This window comes from Oppia nitens, unplaced genomic scaffold (assembly GCF_028296485.1).
Source record: "Oppia nitens isolate AA-2021 unplaced genomic scaffold, nextdenovo-longstitch-racon4-pilon3 scaffold2_pilon_pilon_pilon, whole genome shotgun sequence".
Classification (NCBI taxonomy): Eukaryota; Metazoa; Arthropoda; class Arachnida; order Sarcoptiformes; family Oppiidae; genus Oppia; species Oppia nitens.
The window spans coordinates 4,393,410-4,410,038 of NW_026533210.1; the positions used below are offsets into that span (position 1 = coordinate 4,393,410).

General features: G+C 24.6%; 4 protein-coding genes across 4 annotated transcripts; all 4 read left to right on the forward strand.

Annotated features, from left to right (window-relative positions):
• Nucleotides 1–589: 589 nt before the first annotated feature.
• LOC128955736 (uncharacterized protein F54H12.2-like) lies at nucleotides 590–1,927 on the forward strand. Its single transcript, XM_054301408.1, has one exon. The coding sequence runs from the start codon at nucleotides 590–592 to the stop codon at nucleotides 1,925–1,927; it is 1,338 nt and encodes a 445-aa protein (XP_054157383.1).
• A 2,030-nt stretch (nucleotides 1,928–3,957) lies between these two features.
• On the forward strand, nucleotides 3,958–4,500 carry LOC128955737 (TATA box-binding protein-like 2). Its single transcript, XM_054301409.1, has one exon. The coding sequence runs from the start codon at nucleotides 3,958–3,960 to the stop codon at nucleotides 4,498–4,500; it is 543 nt and encodes a 180-aa protein (XP_054157384.1).
• Nucleotides 4,501–8,577: 4,077 nt separating this feature from the next.
• On the forward strand, nucleotides 8,578–13,309 carry LOC128955738 (uncharacterized). Its single transcript, XM_054301411.1, has 4 exons — nucleotides 8,578–8,880; nucleotides 9,654–9,936; nucleotides 10,329–10,412; nucleotides 13,023–13,309. The coding sequence occupies exons 1-4, from the start codon at nucleotides 8,578–8,580 to the stop codon at nucleotides 13,307–13,309; spliced, it is 957 nt and encodes a 318-aa protein (XP_054157386.1).
• Nucleotides 13,310–13,341: 32 nt separating this feature from the next.
• LOC128955739 (kallikrein-2-like) lies at nucleotides 13,342–15,818 on the forward strand. Its single transcript, XM_054301412.1, has 4 exons — nucleotides 13,342–13,356; nucleotides 14,844–15,013; nucleotides 15,143–15,536; nucleotides 15,672–15,818. Exons 1-4 carry the CDS (start codon nucleotides 13,342–13,344, stop codon nucleotides 15,816–15,818), a joined length of 726 nt encoding a protein of 241 aa, XP_054157387.1.
• Nucleotides 15,819–16,629: the final 811 nt, after the last annotated feature.

A 16,629-nucleotide genomic window follows, 5' to 3' on the forward strand; every position in this document is an offset into this window, starting at 1 on the left:
TTTGCACCTCTACTGAGAGTAGTTGAAATACCTAGAAAATATAAATTTGGAGATACAGTACATTTAAATTATGAAAGACCTCAATATAGACCTGTAAGACTCAATGAATTTGAAACACTTGAAATATCTATAAAAGATGATAGTGGTTTATCTATACCATTTAAATTTGGTAGAGTAACTATAACTTTGCATTTTATTAAAGTATGAATAATCCATATATTGATTACTATAAAATCCAAGCCGGTAACGGTATTGTATCTTATGCTGGACATAGATACCAGTCCGGAAATGGTATATTTGGAAAAATATTTAAACACATTAAACCTGCATTAAAATATGTAGCAACTAAAGGATGGGATGCATTTAACGGTATTGGTAATGATATACTATCTGGTAAATCATTCAAAGAAGCCGGCACAAATCAGCTGATACGATCAGCTGATACAATTTTAACAGATGTTAAAAATAAAGTTTCAAATGTTAGACAACAAAAAGGTTTAGGACGTAAACGTAAATTAAAAACAAAAACTAAACCAAAATCTTATAAAAGACGTAAAACAGTTAAGAAAAAACAAAGAAAATACTAAAAATGTCTACAATACACGAATTATCATCTCTAATGACACTTCCAGAAATGGATGTCTTTGGAGTACCACCTACCCAACTAATGATTGAACGAGATGTTCAAACTGAACACCGTCCAATAAGTACATTATCTAATTCAACAAATACTATTGAGTTTGAAGTGCATACAGGTTTAAATGAATATATTAATTTAAGCAAAAGTGAGCTATATTTGTGTTTAAAATTTAAACTACAAAAATCTACTGTATCAACAACCCCTGAAGTTAAACAAGAAGACTGGAAACTAATATCTCCAATCAATTACTTAATGCATTCATTTATTAAACAAATTGATGTTAATATTGGTCAAACAACTGTTACAACATCATCAGTGAATTATTCATATGTGTCATATATTGACACATTACTTAACAGTAATAGAGATGCAAGAAAAACGCATTTAGAGACTGCATTTTGGCATAAAGATGAGACACCTATGGATTCGGTAAATGAAATAAGAAGTAGTCGTATACGACCGTCAGGTAACTCGTTATCTGACGGGTGTGAAGTTGAAATGTATGGCAATTTGCACATTGATTTAGCATCACAAGTAAAGTCATTACTTGGAGGAGTCACACTGAATATTAAAATCTATCCACAAGATCCCAAGTTTTATTTAATTTATGATAAAACATTGATACCAACAGTTGAAATAATGGACGTAAGACTGTTTATGCATAAATCTATTGTTAACCCGCAAGTAGTTGTGGCACACAATAGAGCACTTGAAAGTGCTAATGCCCGCTATTTTATTACACGAAAGGAAGTAAAGACATCAATTATAGCTAAAGACACATTAGATTGTTATTTAAATAATATAATCAATGGAGTGRTTCCTAGAAAAATATATATTGGTTTTGTTAGTAACGAAGCATATAATGGTTCATATAATATGAACCCATTTTATTTTAAAAATTACAATATCCGACACATTGCTTGCTATGTTGATGGGACTCAATATCCACACAGACCATACACACCAGACTTTACAAATAAAAAATATATGCGTGAATACTTTGGATTATTTGAAACAGCAAATCAAATCAAACATTCAACAGATATTGACATAACACGGGAAGAGTATGCTGAAGGTTATACACTATTTGGATTCAATTTTACACCGGATTTATCTGATGGAGTAGCAAAAAGTGGTTATGTATCAACTGTGGTTAGAGGTAACTTACGAGTTGAACTAAAGTTTGCCTACCCTATACAAGAGACTGTAACTGCAATCATATTCTGCGAATATGATAGTTGTGTAGAAATAGAGAGCTCAAGATTTGCTATTAAAAATTTTCAATAAATATGAATACATTACAAATAAATAACTATTTTAAAAATTGTAATAAATATTATGGTACATATCCGAGAGATATGTTACCAAATATTATACCAAAAGATAGTGGTGTTATTATTAATACAGATAAAGCTAGTGATGCTGGTGAACACTGGGTTAGTGTATACAAAACAAATAATGATAGCATTATATATTTTGATTCATTTGGATTACAACCACTACATAATGATATCTTAAATTTTATAAAAGACAATACTGTAAACGGTTGGTATTACAACTGTATTAATTTTCAAAGTGTATACTCTAATACTTGTGGATTATATTGTATTTATTTTTTAACTAATTATTTTAATGGCGGATCATTTGAACAAATCCAAACTGTGTTTGGTTTTAATCCTCACATTAATGATTGTGTTGCCAAATTATTATGTAACTGGTAAATGTCATTTATCAGATGTGTATAAAAATTTTAGTGATTATTATAGAATATACATTAAAATAAAAGATATTTATAATGAAAAGTTTCTTATTGTTATGACTAATGTAAACGTAATTAATGGTACGTTAGCAAATATTGCGTCAACATATAGACATCGCATTGAGCGCTATTTTATAGAAGAAGGGTTTCCCCTCAACAACGAACACGATTTACTTTTTATAGTAAACAAACTTAATCTCTAAAATGAGTAAAATTAATCAAATCTGTGGTGTAATGGACGCACAAGGCTTTGTTTATAACAATATCTTTGTCCCGCGTGAGATTGCAATAATATCTCACACTTGTAAAATGTCTGAGTTGTGTGAGACAAACCTAACTTATAGAGATATGGAATTGAAAGATCGGATTACTAACCTTTATTTGGCCAACAACTTATTGGGACTATCGTTACGTACAGTGAACACTGAGATTACACAAAACTCAACAATGGATGCCAAACAGATAATTATTGAGATGTATGAGAAAATCAAAAGCAAAGAAAAGCCATACATTGGTATTAAGTGTCTACAATTGGCTGATCTATTGGACATGTGCGCTATACCTTACGTTGAATTGGATCAGTATAGATGTCCTAGTCTTAAGACATTAAAGAGAATGTATGGAGGCCGTTCATGTCATTTTCATGAACGTATCATACCCGATAAATCAGATATGAGATGCGCTCAACACAAATGTGAGCTATTGTGGAAATGGATTAAAAATTACTATTTGTTTTCATATTAAAATGTAAATAATTATACATTTTTTATTTATTAATAAAATTTATTTTATTCAATTAATTTGTTTTGTTTATTTATTACAATATTTGTTTTATAATATACAATAATTACTTTAATTAAGATATTTAATGATTTCATCTTTCAATGACAATATAATGTCAATTTCAGGGAATATGACATTTAATTTTTTAATGTTACCATTACTAATGATACTAAAACAATACAATTGTTTTTTCAAATGCATGAATGAGATAACTCGAAGATCTCCAAAAGAACCAAAGTCTTGGGTTTCCATCTTTTTCAACAATTCTTTGAATTCATTACCATATAAATAAACGCCATGTTTGGTGTAGAAGACATCTTCTCCATCATTGCAAACAGTCAGTCGGATGTCCACAAATTTTTCACCGTTTTCGTGTTCCAATACACGAACAAATTTGTCAAATTTGTTTTCACCATCAGATTTGGTGAAAATGGATTTTTGAAACAATGTTTTGCCAACCATTTTGATGATGAAAAATTTAATTTACAATAATAATCAGTTATAACAAAACTAATAAACACTAATACAATAATAGTGTATACACTTTGCTTTTATAAGTTAATATTTTATAGAGTAAACAGGATTTACGATAGTGTAATACACTATTTGTTGTTGCAATAGTAGTTAAACTACTTATTGCAACAGATGTTGCAATAATTGAAGCAATAGTTGTTAAACAACTTGTTTCAACTGTTTTTGTAATAGTTGATGCAATAGTTTATGAGTTTATAACTACATCAACATTTATTATAGTAATACAATTTGCATTATCAATATGCCTGTGATAACTAATGTTTCGATGACTGCTGATCTCTTTGATATGATTGGTTTTATTGATTTAAGAAAATTGTGTAACAACTGTTGTAATTGTGTATATCACAATTACCCATTTGTGAGAGTAATTAAACGGTATCGTAACCCTAATGCCACGGTTATGATATACGACTCTGGTAAACTAGTATGTGTGGGTGCAAAATCAAAAAATGATGGTCGAATAGCATTACGAAAGACTGCTCGCATAATACAAAAACTCGGATATGATATCAAATTACATAACTTACGTGTGACTAACATTGCTGCGTCACATAACCTGAAAAACGACTTGAATGTAGAGAAACTGATGAATCAATTTAATTGGAGCAGTAATTATGAGTTGGAAATATTTCCACATTTGAGGATCAATTGTGGTAATAAAAGACATATAACTCTCACTAGAAAAGGGAAAATGATATTGACTGGTGTTTATACTAGAAAAGCATTGAATGAATTATATGAAGAGTTTATGTTTAAATACTTTGATTACTTAATAAACAAATAAATATGAAGAAAGTTAGATTTGATGACAAAATACAGATAAAGACTATGTATGTTTGGTCATATGCTTCAAGACAGGCTCGTATATCTAACTGGCATTGGATAGTTTTTAACAGACGTATTCATGAATATAAGTGTAAACTAATTGAAGAAAATATATCATATGTATTAGATAAAAATTTTAGAGAGAAAATATTTAATGAACGCTTTTGTAAATAAATAAAATGCAAATAAATTATAAATATTATTTTAAAAATAAATGTATTTATATTTATTTTGTTTACATCTACACTCATGTTAGGTCATATGATTTCCGCTATCCCCTCTCCGCTAATACATCGGAAGGTTGACCAGTATGGTAAGTTGGTCAGATCGGTAAGTTGGTCAGATCGGGTAGGTGGTCAGATCGGTTAGTTGGTCAGGTTAGGTTGGGTTCGGTTAAAGGTAGTGGTGACGTCATTGATATACACTTAGGTTGGGTTAGGTTCGGGTAATTGGTCAGTTCGGTAAGTTGGTCAGTTCGGGTAGGTAAGGTTCGGGTAATTGGTCAGTTCGGTAAGTTGGTCAGTTCGGGTAGGTAAGGTTCGGGTAGTTGGTCAGTTCGGGTAATTGGTCAGTTCGGGTAGGTAAGGTTCAGGTAGAGGTAGTGGTGACGTCATTGGTGTAGTACACTTAGGTTAGGTTAGGTGGAGTCACGTGATCTCCGTCACCTATTCTCCGTCATACTGTTATATGGGGGAAAGCACTGTGCTTTCCCCTTCCGTCACCCTTATGTCGTAACTACTAATATACTTTATTTTATACATTGTTTATAATTTTATTTAAATAAAATATATTTTAGGATTCTAAACAGTATAATTATTTTAAATTTTGATAACATAAAAATAATAGACAGTATTATATAGTTTGTAATAAACTATAAGCTTAACATTTTTATTAATATTGTTTTTACTGTAAATCTATGAATAACAACATAAATTACATAATAATAATACTATTTATTCTACAGTAAAATGTTATTATTTTTAGGATAAAACATAGCCATTAAATGATTTAAACAGATAATCCATGAAAATATCATTTCATAACCATTATAATGATTGTATAGTTTATAACTTAAAGAAGACATTAGTTATAATAAAAATGATTATTTCTTTTATTAATTTAATAATAATACCACAAATATCATAACATATACAATATTAGTTTTTTATAAACATTTATAAATAAAATTATTTATCTAAATTTTATTTAATAATTGCACTTTTATTAGATTTATTATTAATGTCTATTAAAAATAGTTGTTATTTATCATATTATTTTTTTCGACAGTATTTTATAATTTATATATTTTTTTATTTTCATATAAATTTAATTTCTTATTTTATTTTGACATTTTAATATTTAGTTAATTTAATATTAAACTACAGTATATAACTATACAATAGAGTCTATAAAAATATTTGAGTGAACTCCCAAATGACAAATATTTTGAATTTTCAAATATAAATAATAATTAAGATAATAAAATTAAAGTTTACTAAATTTATTTTATGTGTAACGTTAATATAACAAAACAAAAGTTTAAACCTAAAAACAAAACTAATTATTTAATAAATTTTTACTGAAAATGAAATTTACGAATAACAACATATACTTAATTGTTTGGTTTTTTAAATTTATTTTTTTAGTGTAATATTTGTTGTTAATGTAGTCATTAAAATAATATTGTTTTACCGAAAACAATAAAAATACGTTACAGTAATTGAATACTCAATTGAAGTCTCAAAGAGAATATATCAAAAAAWTTTCTTACATTAAATTAAGTGTTGTTTTAWACTAATTATTGTYTTATTAGTCTTCTCTCTCTCTCTCTCTCTCTCTCTCTCTCTCTCTCTCTCTCTCTTACACTCACTCACTCACTCACTCACTCACTCACTCACTCACTCACTCACTCACTCACACTCACTCACTCACTCACTCACTCACTCACTCACTCACTCACTCACTCACTCACTCACTCACTCACTCACTCACTCACTCACTCACTCACTCACTCACTCACTCACTCACTCACTCACTCTCTCACTCACTCACTCACTCACTCACTCACTCACTCACTCACTCACTCACTCACTCACTCACTCACTCACTCACTCACTCACTCACTCACTCACTCACTCACTCACTCACTCACTCACTCACTCACTCACTCACTCACTCACTCACTCACTCACTCACTCACTCACTCACTCACTCACTCACTCACTCACTCACTCACTCACTCACTTACTCACTCACTCACTCACTAATTAACTTGTTTTTTATTTCATTAATAKTRTKTTGAGTACAAAAACTTCATGGCTTTTATATAAGAATTAAGAATTTTTATCTAATTGTTTCMKTCATCACAATCAATGGGTAGAGAAATAATTATAACAATATTTGTTTGTTATGTTTTCAAAATAATAATCAAATTTTATAAAATCAAACAAAAATATAGTTTAATAAAGTATTTGTTTGTGTCAGTGTCTATAAAGTCTATAAATATTAATATTAAAACCAATCAATTAGCAAAAATACAAAATATATAAATATTAATAATTTGTTTATTTTATGTAATGATATTTATGTGTTTACATCGCCTACTCATTGTATTAAAAATAACTGTGGGTTAAAATTTAAAAATTATATTGAATTAAAAATAGATTATTTAAATTCTCTCTCTCTCTCTCTCTCTCTCGCACTCATAAACTCGCATATATAGTACAAATATAAAAAATAAATTTCAAAATAATGAAATAAATGTACTAAAAAAACTTATTTATAATATTTCAATTTGTGTGCACATGTATTTGACATAACTGTATGATATGTTTAAAATAATTAAAGTTTAGGCAAATTAGATCGTTTTATATGCAATTCCCTGATTTCTGGAAATTCTTAAGAAATCTGTTTTCATGTGCTAACATCTATTGAACCCTAATTCACATTATAATGTTTGTAAAAAATATATTATATAAAATTGTATATCGATTGGTATTTGGAAAAATAATATTTGTAAATTTATTGAATTACTATTGTTATATTTTTAATATATATATAATAAAAGAGAGAGAAAATAAAATATTTTTCGTGAAATTTAGAGAGAATTTATTAGGGAACTTTCTTTACTTTACAATTGTCTGAACTCTAAAAAATAATAATATTTATATTATATTTATGTTTAATGAAACAGTTATACAAAACTTACATTTAAGTTAACAGTGTGTGTGTGTGTGTGAGAGAGAGAGAGAGAGAGAGAGAGAGAGAGAGAGAGAGAGAGAGAGACTGCCTTAGGAGCAAAACTGTTTGAGCAAATAATAAGATGAGAAAATAAATTTTAGTATTTATATTGAACTTTATATTTAATTTATATATCATTATTAGATAATATTACAATATTTATTTTGAATTGAATACATAATTTTGTTAATAGTTGTAATCTGTAAATCATATTAAGTTAGTATTATTCTGAATTTAAGTTACTAAATATATAATTTACCATGTTTATTTTATATTTTTCTAATTATTCTTTTAAATAAATTATACTAGATAATTATTTCCAATGAAAATAATTTTATAATTTCAAATAAAACATTTTTTAAATATAATAATATGATTATTAATTATATTAATCATAAAAATATATGTTATTATTATTTTTTTACAATCAAAATAATACAGTATTGTATCATATTTTACAATACATTTAATATAAATAATTTATTATAATTACATTAAATTTGATATATTTTGTGCAGATAGTTGTCGTCAAGAAATTTAATGGTTTACTTCATAGAGATTGGTTTGACAACAAAGACAACTTCATAGACAATAATAATAATAATAAATACTATTAAATATAATTATAATTAATAGATTGAAACAAAAAATTTGTTGATAAATAAACTAAAAAACAAACATTTTCTGTATATTTTGTGTGAATAATAATAATAATAATTACTTTACTATGGATTTTATTCGCCGAAAATTTAAATACAAACAAAAATCACGTCCATTGGTACCGACGGCACCCAAAATGGTCATAACTAGTGCTCCGTCGTTGACATCACAACACACTACAAACCGATCCAATTCTCCTGAGTTTGAGCTCATGGAGACAATGTCCATACATTCGACACCTAACAGACATTTACATGATAGTCGTCAATCGCATCCCATGTTAGACAGTGTCAGCACTCATAGCAATCATAGTCATCAACAGCAACGACAACAACACCATCAATACAGTAGTCACTACTCACTGAACTCATCGCCGTCTCGTTCTTCAGCATCCAGTGAAGGACAGGACGTTAAGCTCAATACCTCAGCCGTCTATAAGGTATGTCTTATGATTTTTTTCATTAATAATCTATTAGTAAAAATGTTTATTAAATTATGATGAGATAAACAAATATATATAATATTTAAACGGTATATGAAATATCTTTTATATATAAAATCAATATTTTCTATATATCTGTGCACAATATATCTATATATTATATATAAATTTAATTTATAAAATTATAGCATAAATCAATAAGTTATGCATAAGTAAAATAAATGATTAAACAACTAAATATTTTTGCAAATAATATTTTATTCAAATTTATTAAATTGTATTGAAATTTTAAAACTTATTTTTTATATGAAATATTTGTTTTTTTGTTTTGATTGATTGACTTAAATATAAACTTAAATCCTATATGTATTGTATGTTTATCAATATACTGTATTTTATTATTATATGATAAATTTTATTGATATTATTTTTACAAAATATATTTGTTTAGATATTTCAACATATATATAAAAATATTTAATTTATTGCTTTTTTAATATCTAGCATTAACTTTGAATGAAAAATATTTTTAGCAAAAAGATAATAATTTATAAATTTGTTAGTTTTACTAAAATAATGTATTTAATCTATAAATAATGAAAATTATTACTTTTAAAAAATTAATTAAAAGTAAGCTTACTTAATATATTAATATTATAATTATAATATACTGAATAATTAATAATAATAATGTGATGACATTAGTTTATCTTAAAGATTTTTACAATTTCAATTTTTTTCTACTTTTTATATTTTAATAATTTCTATAGTTATTAATGGGCCGTCCAGTGACCGTACGGCGCGACTATTATATAGATCGGGAACAACAGATAATGGACAATACATTTGTTAGTGAAACACTCTGTTGGCACAATCGGTTTCGTGTAAAACACGACGTTCCCGCATTGACCCTGTCCTATGATTTGGTTACTATGGCACAGGAATGGGCCAACTATTTGGCTCACACCGATACTTTCAAATACCGTAACCATCAGGAAATAGGCGAAAATCTAATGTGCAAATGGACCTGTCATCCAGATTTTGATCCACCAGGTTATCAGTTATTATTTATTATCAATCATTGTAGACGTTATACTAGCATTAGATAGTTAGTTATATTTACGATAAGGATAGTATAGTAATGTTTATATAATGTATTTTGACAATTATATTAATGACAATATTTATAGCAACATATGGTATATATTTATTTTGTATTTTCGTTAAAGTATTGCCAATGCAATAGTCTATTAATATGACTGAGTTTGTTAGTGTGATAGTAAACTTAATATATTAATATTTACTGATAATATAACAATCACAGTAACAGTATATTTATATATAATGTGTACATAGTATATAATCTTATATTATTTGTATATATTTTTGTTGTTGCTTAAGTATATAAGTTTGTTAACTGTCTAACTATTTGGCCAAACAATTAGGTGAAAGTATTGTGAAACTTTGGTACTCCGAGATTGCATTGTATAACTTTAACATTGATCCATCAATAATGCATACATTAGCAAGTAAGTAGATAAAAGTAAATGTATGTGTGTGTAGACTTTAATAACAATGTTTAGCAATTTCATATTGAGCTACATGTGCTCAATTGCTTAGTAAATTAAATCTAACTGTCTCCTTTTCTATTGATCCTCTTATTTTATTGCTGTCTAATAACTGTCTTGTCTATTGATATGAACCCCAGTAGTTAAATAATCAATTGTTTGTATGTCTTATATTTTATTGATCAATAAAAAAATCTAAATGTATTTTCCCTGTAATTCATAGAAATTCGTGAATGACTCAGAATATTCTGTTCTATATATTATTTATGCATTTTGTTGTTGTTTTTGATTATTTGTTTGCTGTGACTAATAATGTATAATATGAAAGTCAATTTTATTTATATATAATATCATATATGAGATAAACATATTTAGCTATGCAGTGGTTTTTAGTTTCACAAATACATTGGTATATACCAGTGATTAACATTAAATTTATAAAACAAAATTGTACAAATAAGCTAGTACATATTAAATGAGTAAGTGTTTGTTTAACTTACTCATTGTTTGTTATAAATTATGAAAATTACTATTAAATATCTGTTAAATTAGTTATGTTATATATGTATCACAAAGTTATCATGATAACACTTAATGTTAATCACTGGTATATACAGTACTAGTTTTTATATACTGTAACTATACTTAAAATATGATTTATGCTTAGAGTGAAATCTAATAAAATAGACATATAAACTATTTTTATTATTTACTAAACCTATTTTCAAACTTATAAATATTTTTACTTATGGGAGCACTTATAGTAATAAAAATATTTTTAGATTACAATATTAGTCTAGAGTTAGTAATTATGACATTAGACTTAAAGATGTAATATTGTGTTATGAATATTAAATAACATACAATATATCTAAACATAAATATTGTTTATTAATCTACACTTATGTTTGTCACCATTTGTTTATTTTATAGTATATCTAAATTATTTGTTTATAATTTAAATATAATAATTATCGTAAATTATTTAGTCAAAACTTATTAAATTATTTTAATATAATATATAGTAATTTCTGTTTTTATTTTATTAGAAATAGTTCAACAATTTTATTTATAATGTGTAGAATATAAGATATTTTTTAAAATAAAAGATAAAAATATAAAATGAATCATTTAAAAAAAACAAATTAAAAATAAAAATCGATATCAAAACTTTATAGAAAAGTTTTCAATTTTATGTTTTATTGTATTTATTATATTTTATTACGTGGGGTTAGTTTTAGGCACGTTATATAAACTTAAATTATTTGTTCAATAATTGTACATGTTCAATTATTTATATACGCTAGAATACACAATTGTATTTTTTATATAACTTTTTAAAGTTATAATTTTCAATAGATTTTTTGGCAGATGTTCTTATAGTTCAAATTGAAATGATATATATATATATATATATATATTTAAAAATAGGTGAGACCGGTTTTTAAAACATAGATATTAAATAAAATAATTTTGTTTGAATAAAATAAAATTTATATATAAAATAAACAACTATATATATATATATATATATATATATATATATATATATATAATAAACATAATGGAAAAATAATTTATATGAATTTCTTAAAAGTATATATAATGTTGCTTGAAAATATATTATAAATTATTAAACAAAAAACTTTTAAATAATTGCAGTCGTAATTTTGATATTATAAAAACTGTAACTTTTATTGAAATAATATAAATTATAAAGTATTACAATAATCAATGAAAATAAGTTTAAACAAAGTATAGTAATATGTGTGTGTTTGTGGAGTGACTGTCCTAATGGTCAGTCAGTGTCCTATTTTTATACACATGTTTGGGTAAGTGTCCGCACCAGCGGCTACTTTGACATACTTTTATGTTAGGATTATAACCCTTTTAAACAAATCATAAAATCATATTTGGACTAAAATAATCATAAAATAAAATAAATTCATAGTTATATTTAGTAAATCAAATATTAGTTTTAATTAACAATAGATACCAAAAATATGTACTGTATCTATATTTATGATAAAATAAGTGTATACTTGGAAAATACATAAAATAAATTTATATTTATAATATTGATATTAACATAAAAATAGGTATTATTTTAAGTTATATTTAAGACAATAAAATCAATTAGAAATATTTAAAATAAAATGTATAATAAAACTAAAAATAAATAACAATATTTCGGGTATACTTTATATATAACTTTAAAAAATGCTAATATACCGGTGCTATTTTAAATAATTTTTGTTATATCAATTTATATCTAACCAAAAGCCATAGTTATATATAACACACTTTTTGAAATCTATTTCATATAGAAATTATTCTCTTAAAAACTAGTTTCACATTTTTTGAAAGTTATTTTATAAATACAATATATAACGTTATACASAATATATATATATATATATATATATTTCTCTAAATATAAATTGACTTTTACTATAACATTGTTCTAAACTATTTAATAGCTTTGTCACTCACTCACTCACTCACTCACCCACACATACATTACATACAATAAAATACAGTATATAATAAAATTTTTGGTCAATTTAACAGATCATTTCACACAAATTGTGTGGAAAAATACCAAAGAGTTTGGTATTGGAAAGGCTCACACACGCGGAGGAAAGTTGATTGTTGTGGCAAATTATAGGCCAAACGGCAACATTAAAGGCCAGTTTAAAGACAATGTATTGCCGATAATCATTAAGGATAACAACAATCACACCGATAATAATGATGACAACAACGACGATAAGTGTAGTCAAGACAACAATAGCCCGGAATTGTATCAATCGGCTGACGAAACATCACTTCAAAGTCAGAGTCTATTAAGTCATTAGAAAATAAATAACAAAAAAATTGACAAAAAATAATGACTGAATTTCATGTAAAACAAACTAATAGTTTTTTATTAGACTTAAAACAAATGGTTATTTTGTCTAAAAATTATAAATAAAATAATATAATTTTTTATATATTATACTTTTATTTTGTTCTATTATTGCTTAAATAAATATTATATCACAATCATTAATGATGATAAAAATGTCAAATTGTTTACTATAACTTATATTAAATACTGTATTTACATTTAATTGTATATTAAAATTACTATTTTTTGTAAAATTTTTATTTATAAATTTTAATGAATAATTTTTTATTTTATTAATGAATATTTAGTTTTTTATTACAGAAAATATAAATTTTACAATTATTATTATAAATTATTTTTAATATATCACGATCTACTGAAATGAGTACGTTTCTGAATTCTATATGTCTGTCAAAATTTTTTTTCGAATTTTGAAATTTTTATCTCAGATTTTTATAAATTATCAAAAATAATTTTAGATGTTTTTAGAAAAATTTTMTTTTATATCTTAAAAATAAAATGTCGGATTTAAATAAAAAATAATAATAATAAACATTTAATTAAATGTTGAAAATATTAATAAAAACGTTTAAAAATAAAAACATTAAATTATTTATTTGTGTTAATTATGAGTTATATTATTTATATGTTTATGAATGTAATTATTTTGTTATACTGAGTCATACAATACCATACATGACTTATTTACAATAATCACTGTTTACTATTAATTTTAGTTTATTTTATATAATGACAATTATAACACTATTACAATGAAAAAACAGTTGAGAATGCTAAACTTAATAAATTTTTCCTATTATTAAGAAATAATATTAAAACATTTATTTAATATAAAAATTTAATATATTTAATTTTTAGTATAGGTGAACAAATTTATTTTATTTTATTTGTATTACTATTATCATTAGTATTATTAGTAATTATCTTAAAAATTTTTATTTTACAAACTATTTGTGGTCAACTGTATCTGACTAAATTGGTAAAAAAAATTTTATAACTAAAATAATGTTTAATTTAACTTAACAAATTAAAAATTTTAAAAGTTTAATTTAAGTAATTGTAAGGCAAATAATAATAAATAAAAATCATTATATTTTTGTAAATTAAATGATTTTGTAATTTTATCAGTTTAGCAATTATTGCTTATAAGCCAATTAATATAAATTTAATTAAATATTTGTTATCATCAAAAATAATCCATAATTATTAATTATCACTCTGTTCGTAGTTTTTCAATATATGATAGTACAGTATATAAAAATAACTAATAATGTATTATTTTAACTATAAAAGTACCGTTCAATTGACTCATTGAAATTATTTATAGTGTAGACCGATATTAAAGTTACACAAATTCATATTTATTGAATAAAATTTGTTTTAAATTATATAATAGTTTATAATAAAACACTTTCTATACAATATGTTAAGAAAAATTATAGTAACTATATTTGCAGTTATTTGTCTTAATTTTTTTATAGGACAGTATAGTAGAAATTCAGCCCAAGATTATTGGTGGCAATGATGCAGATATCAGTAAATTTACATTTCAGGTACTAATCCAAGTACACTATAATGGATATTATAGTTATTGCGGCGGATCTCTCATTAGTCCAAATTGGATACTAACTGCCGCCCATTGTTTCTATAAGTATGCATCTAATATAATAACACAGTTTTTTTATTAATAAATTTTGTTTTGTTTTGATAATTTTGAATTATTAATTAATATCTATTCTATATACACTGTATGTGTGGATGATTGGGTGGACACCGGTAGTAAACCAAAAGACAATGTTAAAGTGATTGCTGGACACACAATGTTTTTCGACGGTGGTGTAACCAGACAGGCAGATAAAGTCATTATAAATGATGATTATAAACATGATTTAAAAATTGTTGCCGATATGGCACTCATACATGTTTCACATCCATTCAAGACTACTGACAAAATTCGACCCGTTTTACTGTTTGACAAACAGATTGCTTTGGGAACCTATGCCTATGTTAGCGGTTGGGGCGCATATTCACCCTATAGTAATGACCAATCAAATAGATTACAATTTTTGTATGAGAAGACCATCAGTTTGGATGAATGCAAACAAATATATCCAGAATTAGAATTATCAGAAAATAATGTTTGTGCCGGAAATGGTTACAAAGGAACGTGTGGTGTAAGTATTGATTATAATTTTTTGTGTGTATGTGTGGGTGTAAACTAGGTATACATATTAATATTATATATCATATATCTAACTATATTGTATTTATTTATGTTTGTTATTTTAATTGAAATAACAAACATCCAGGGTGATTCTGGTGGTCCACTAGCAGTTAATGGTAATCTAATTGGTGTGTTATCTACCGGTCCCCGTCCCTGCGGTAACGGTAATCCCGATATTTATATGAATGTCTCATCGTATCGATCGTGGATCAGAGATAATACTGGAATATAGTTTATATTTATTAATTGAATTAATAAATTAACAATTTAAATATAAGATCTATTTAAATTTAGTCGTTATTTATATAAATATTTAATAATATAAAATGTTTTCAAAAATTTTTATATTAAATAATAGTAGTAAATAAATAAAATCTAAATTTGTTTTAAAAATATTTATAATATTAGTTAATTTAAATAATTATTATTTTAAAATTATAAATTTGATAATAATAACTAATTAAACAATTTTGTTAATAAAATTTATTTTAAATAATTTTTAAATATAATTTAAAATTCAGATAATTTATAAGGAATCAAAAACAACATATATATTGTTAAATATAAATAAAATGGCAGCAAAAATATCAAAATTTAAACTTTAAAATTTTGAATTTAGATTTGTTTAGATCAAAAAAATACTATAATTTGAATTTTTGTGTTGTTGTTGAAAACTATTAAAATTAATTAATGTTTAAATAATTGTTATTAAAAACAAACTAATAAAATATAAGCATTAATAATGACAAATGAATTAATTAAAAATTGTTATTTCTATTTGATTTTTTTTTGTAACCTTAAGGGACTTAAACATCAATTAGTAAAAGTGAAATAATTTCGACTTTTTTATGATCGTATAAAAACTAATAATATTATTTTATTAAGATTTTTAAGTTGTTTTGTTTTAAAGATTTGTTTTATTTATACATTTGTTTTATTTATAGCTTATACTGTATATAGTGCGCCAACTATTGAGAAGTTTTTAAAAATAATAATATAAAAATTTTTGTATTATTCAATGTAATGATTACATTTAAAATTTT

Excerpts from the sequence above, each read along its gene's own strand:
- LOC128955737 (XM_054301409.1), top strand. The coding sequence starts at position 3,958 with ATGCCTGTGATAACTAATGTTTCGATGACTGCTGATCTCTTTGATATG.
- LOC128955738 (XM_054301411.1), top strand. The coding sequence starts at position 8,578 with ATGGTCATAACTAGTGCTCCGTCGTTGACATCACAACACACTACAAAC. Across the intron at positions 9,937-10,328 it reads TCCAGATTTTGATCCACCAG|GTGAAAGTATTGTGAAACTT; the intron begins GTTATCAGTTAT and ends CCAAACAATTAG. Across the intron at positions 10,413-13,022 it reads AATAATGCATACATTAGCAA|ATCATTTCACACAAATTGTG; the intron begins GTAAGTAGATAA and ends TCAATTTAACAG.
- LOC128955739 (XM_054301412.1), top strand. Across the intron at positions 15,014-15,142 it reads GCCGCCCATTGTTTCTATAA|TAAACCAAAAGACAATGTTA; the intron begins GTATGCATCTAA and ends GGACACCGGTAG. Across the intron at positions 15,537-15,671 it reads GTTACAAAGGAACGTGTGGT|GGTGATTCTGGTGGTCCACT; the intron begins GTAAGTATTGAT and ends ACAAACATCCAG.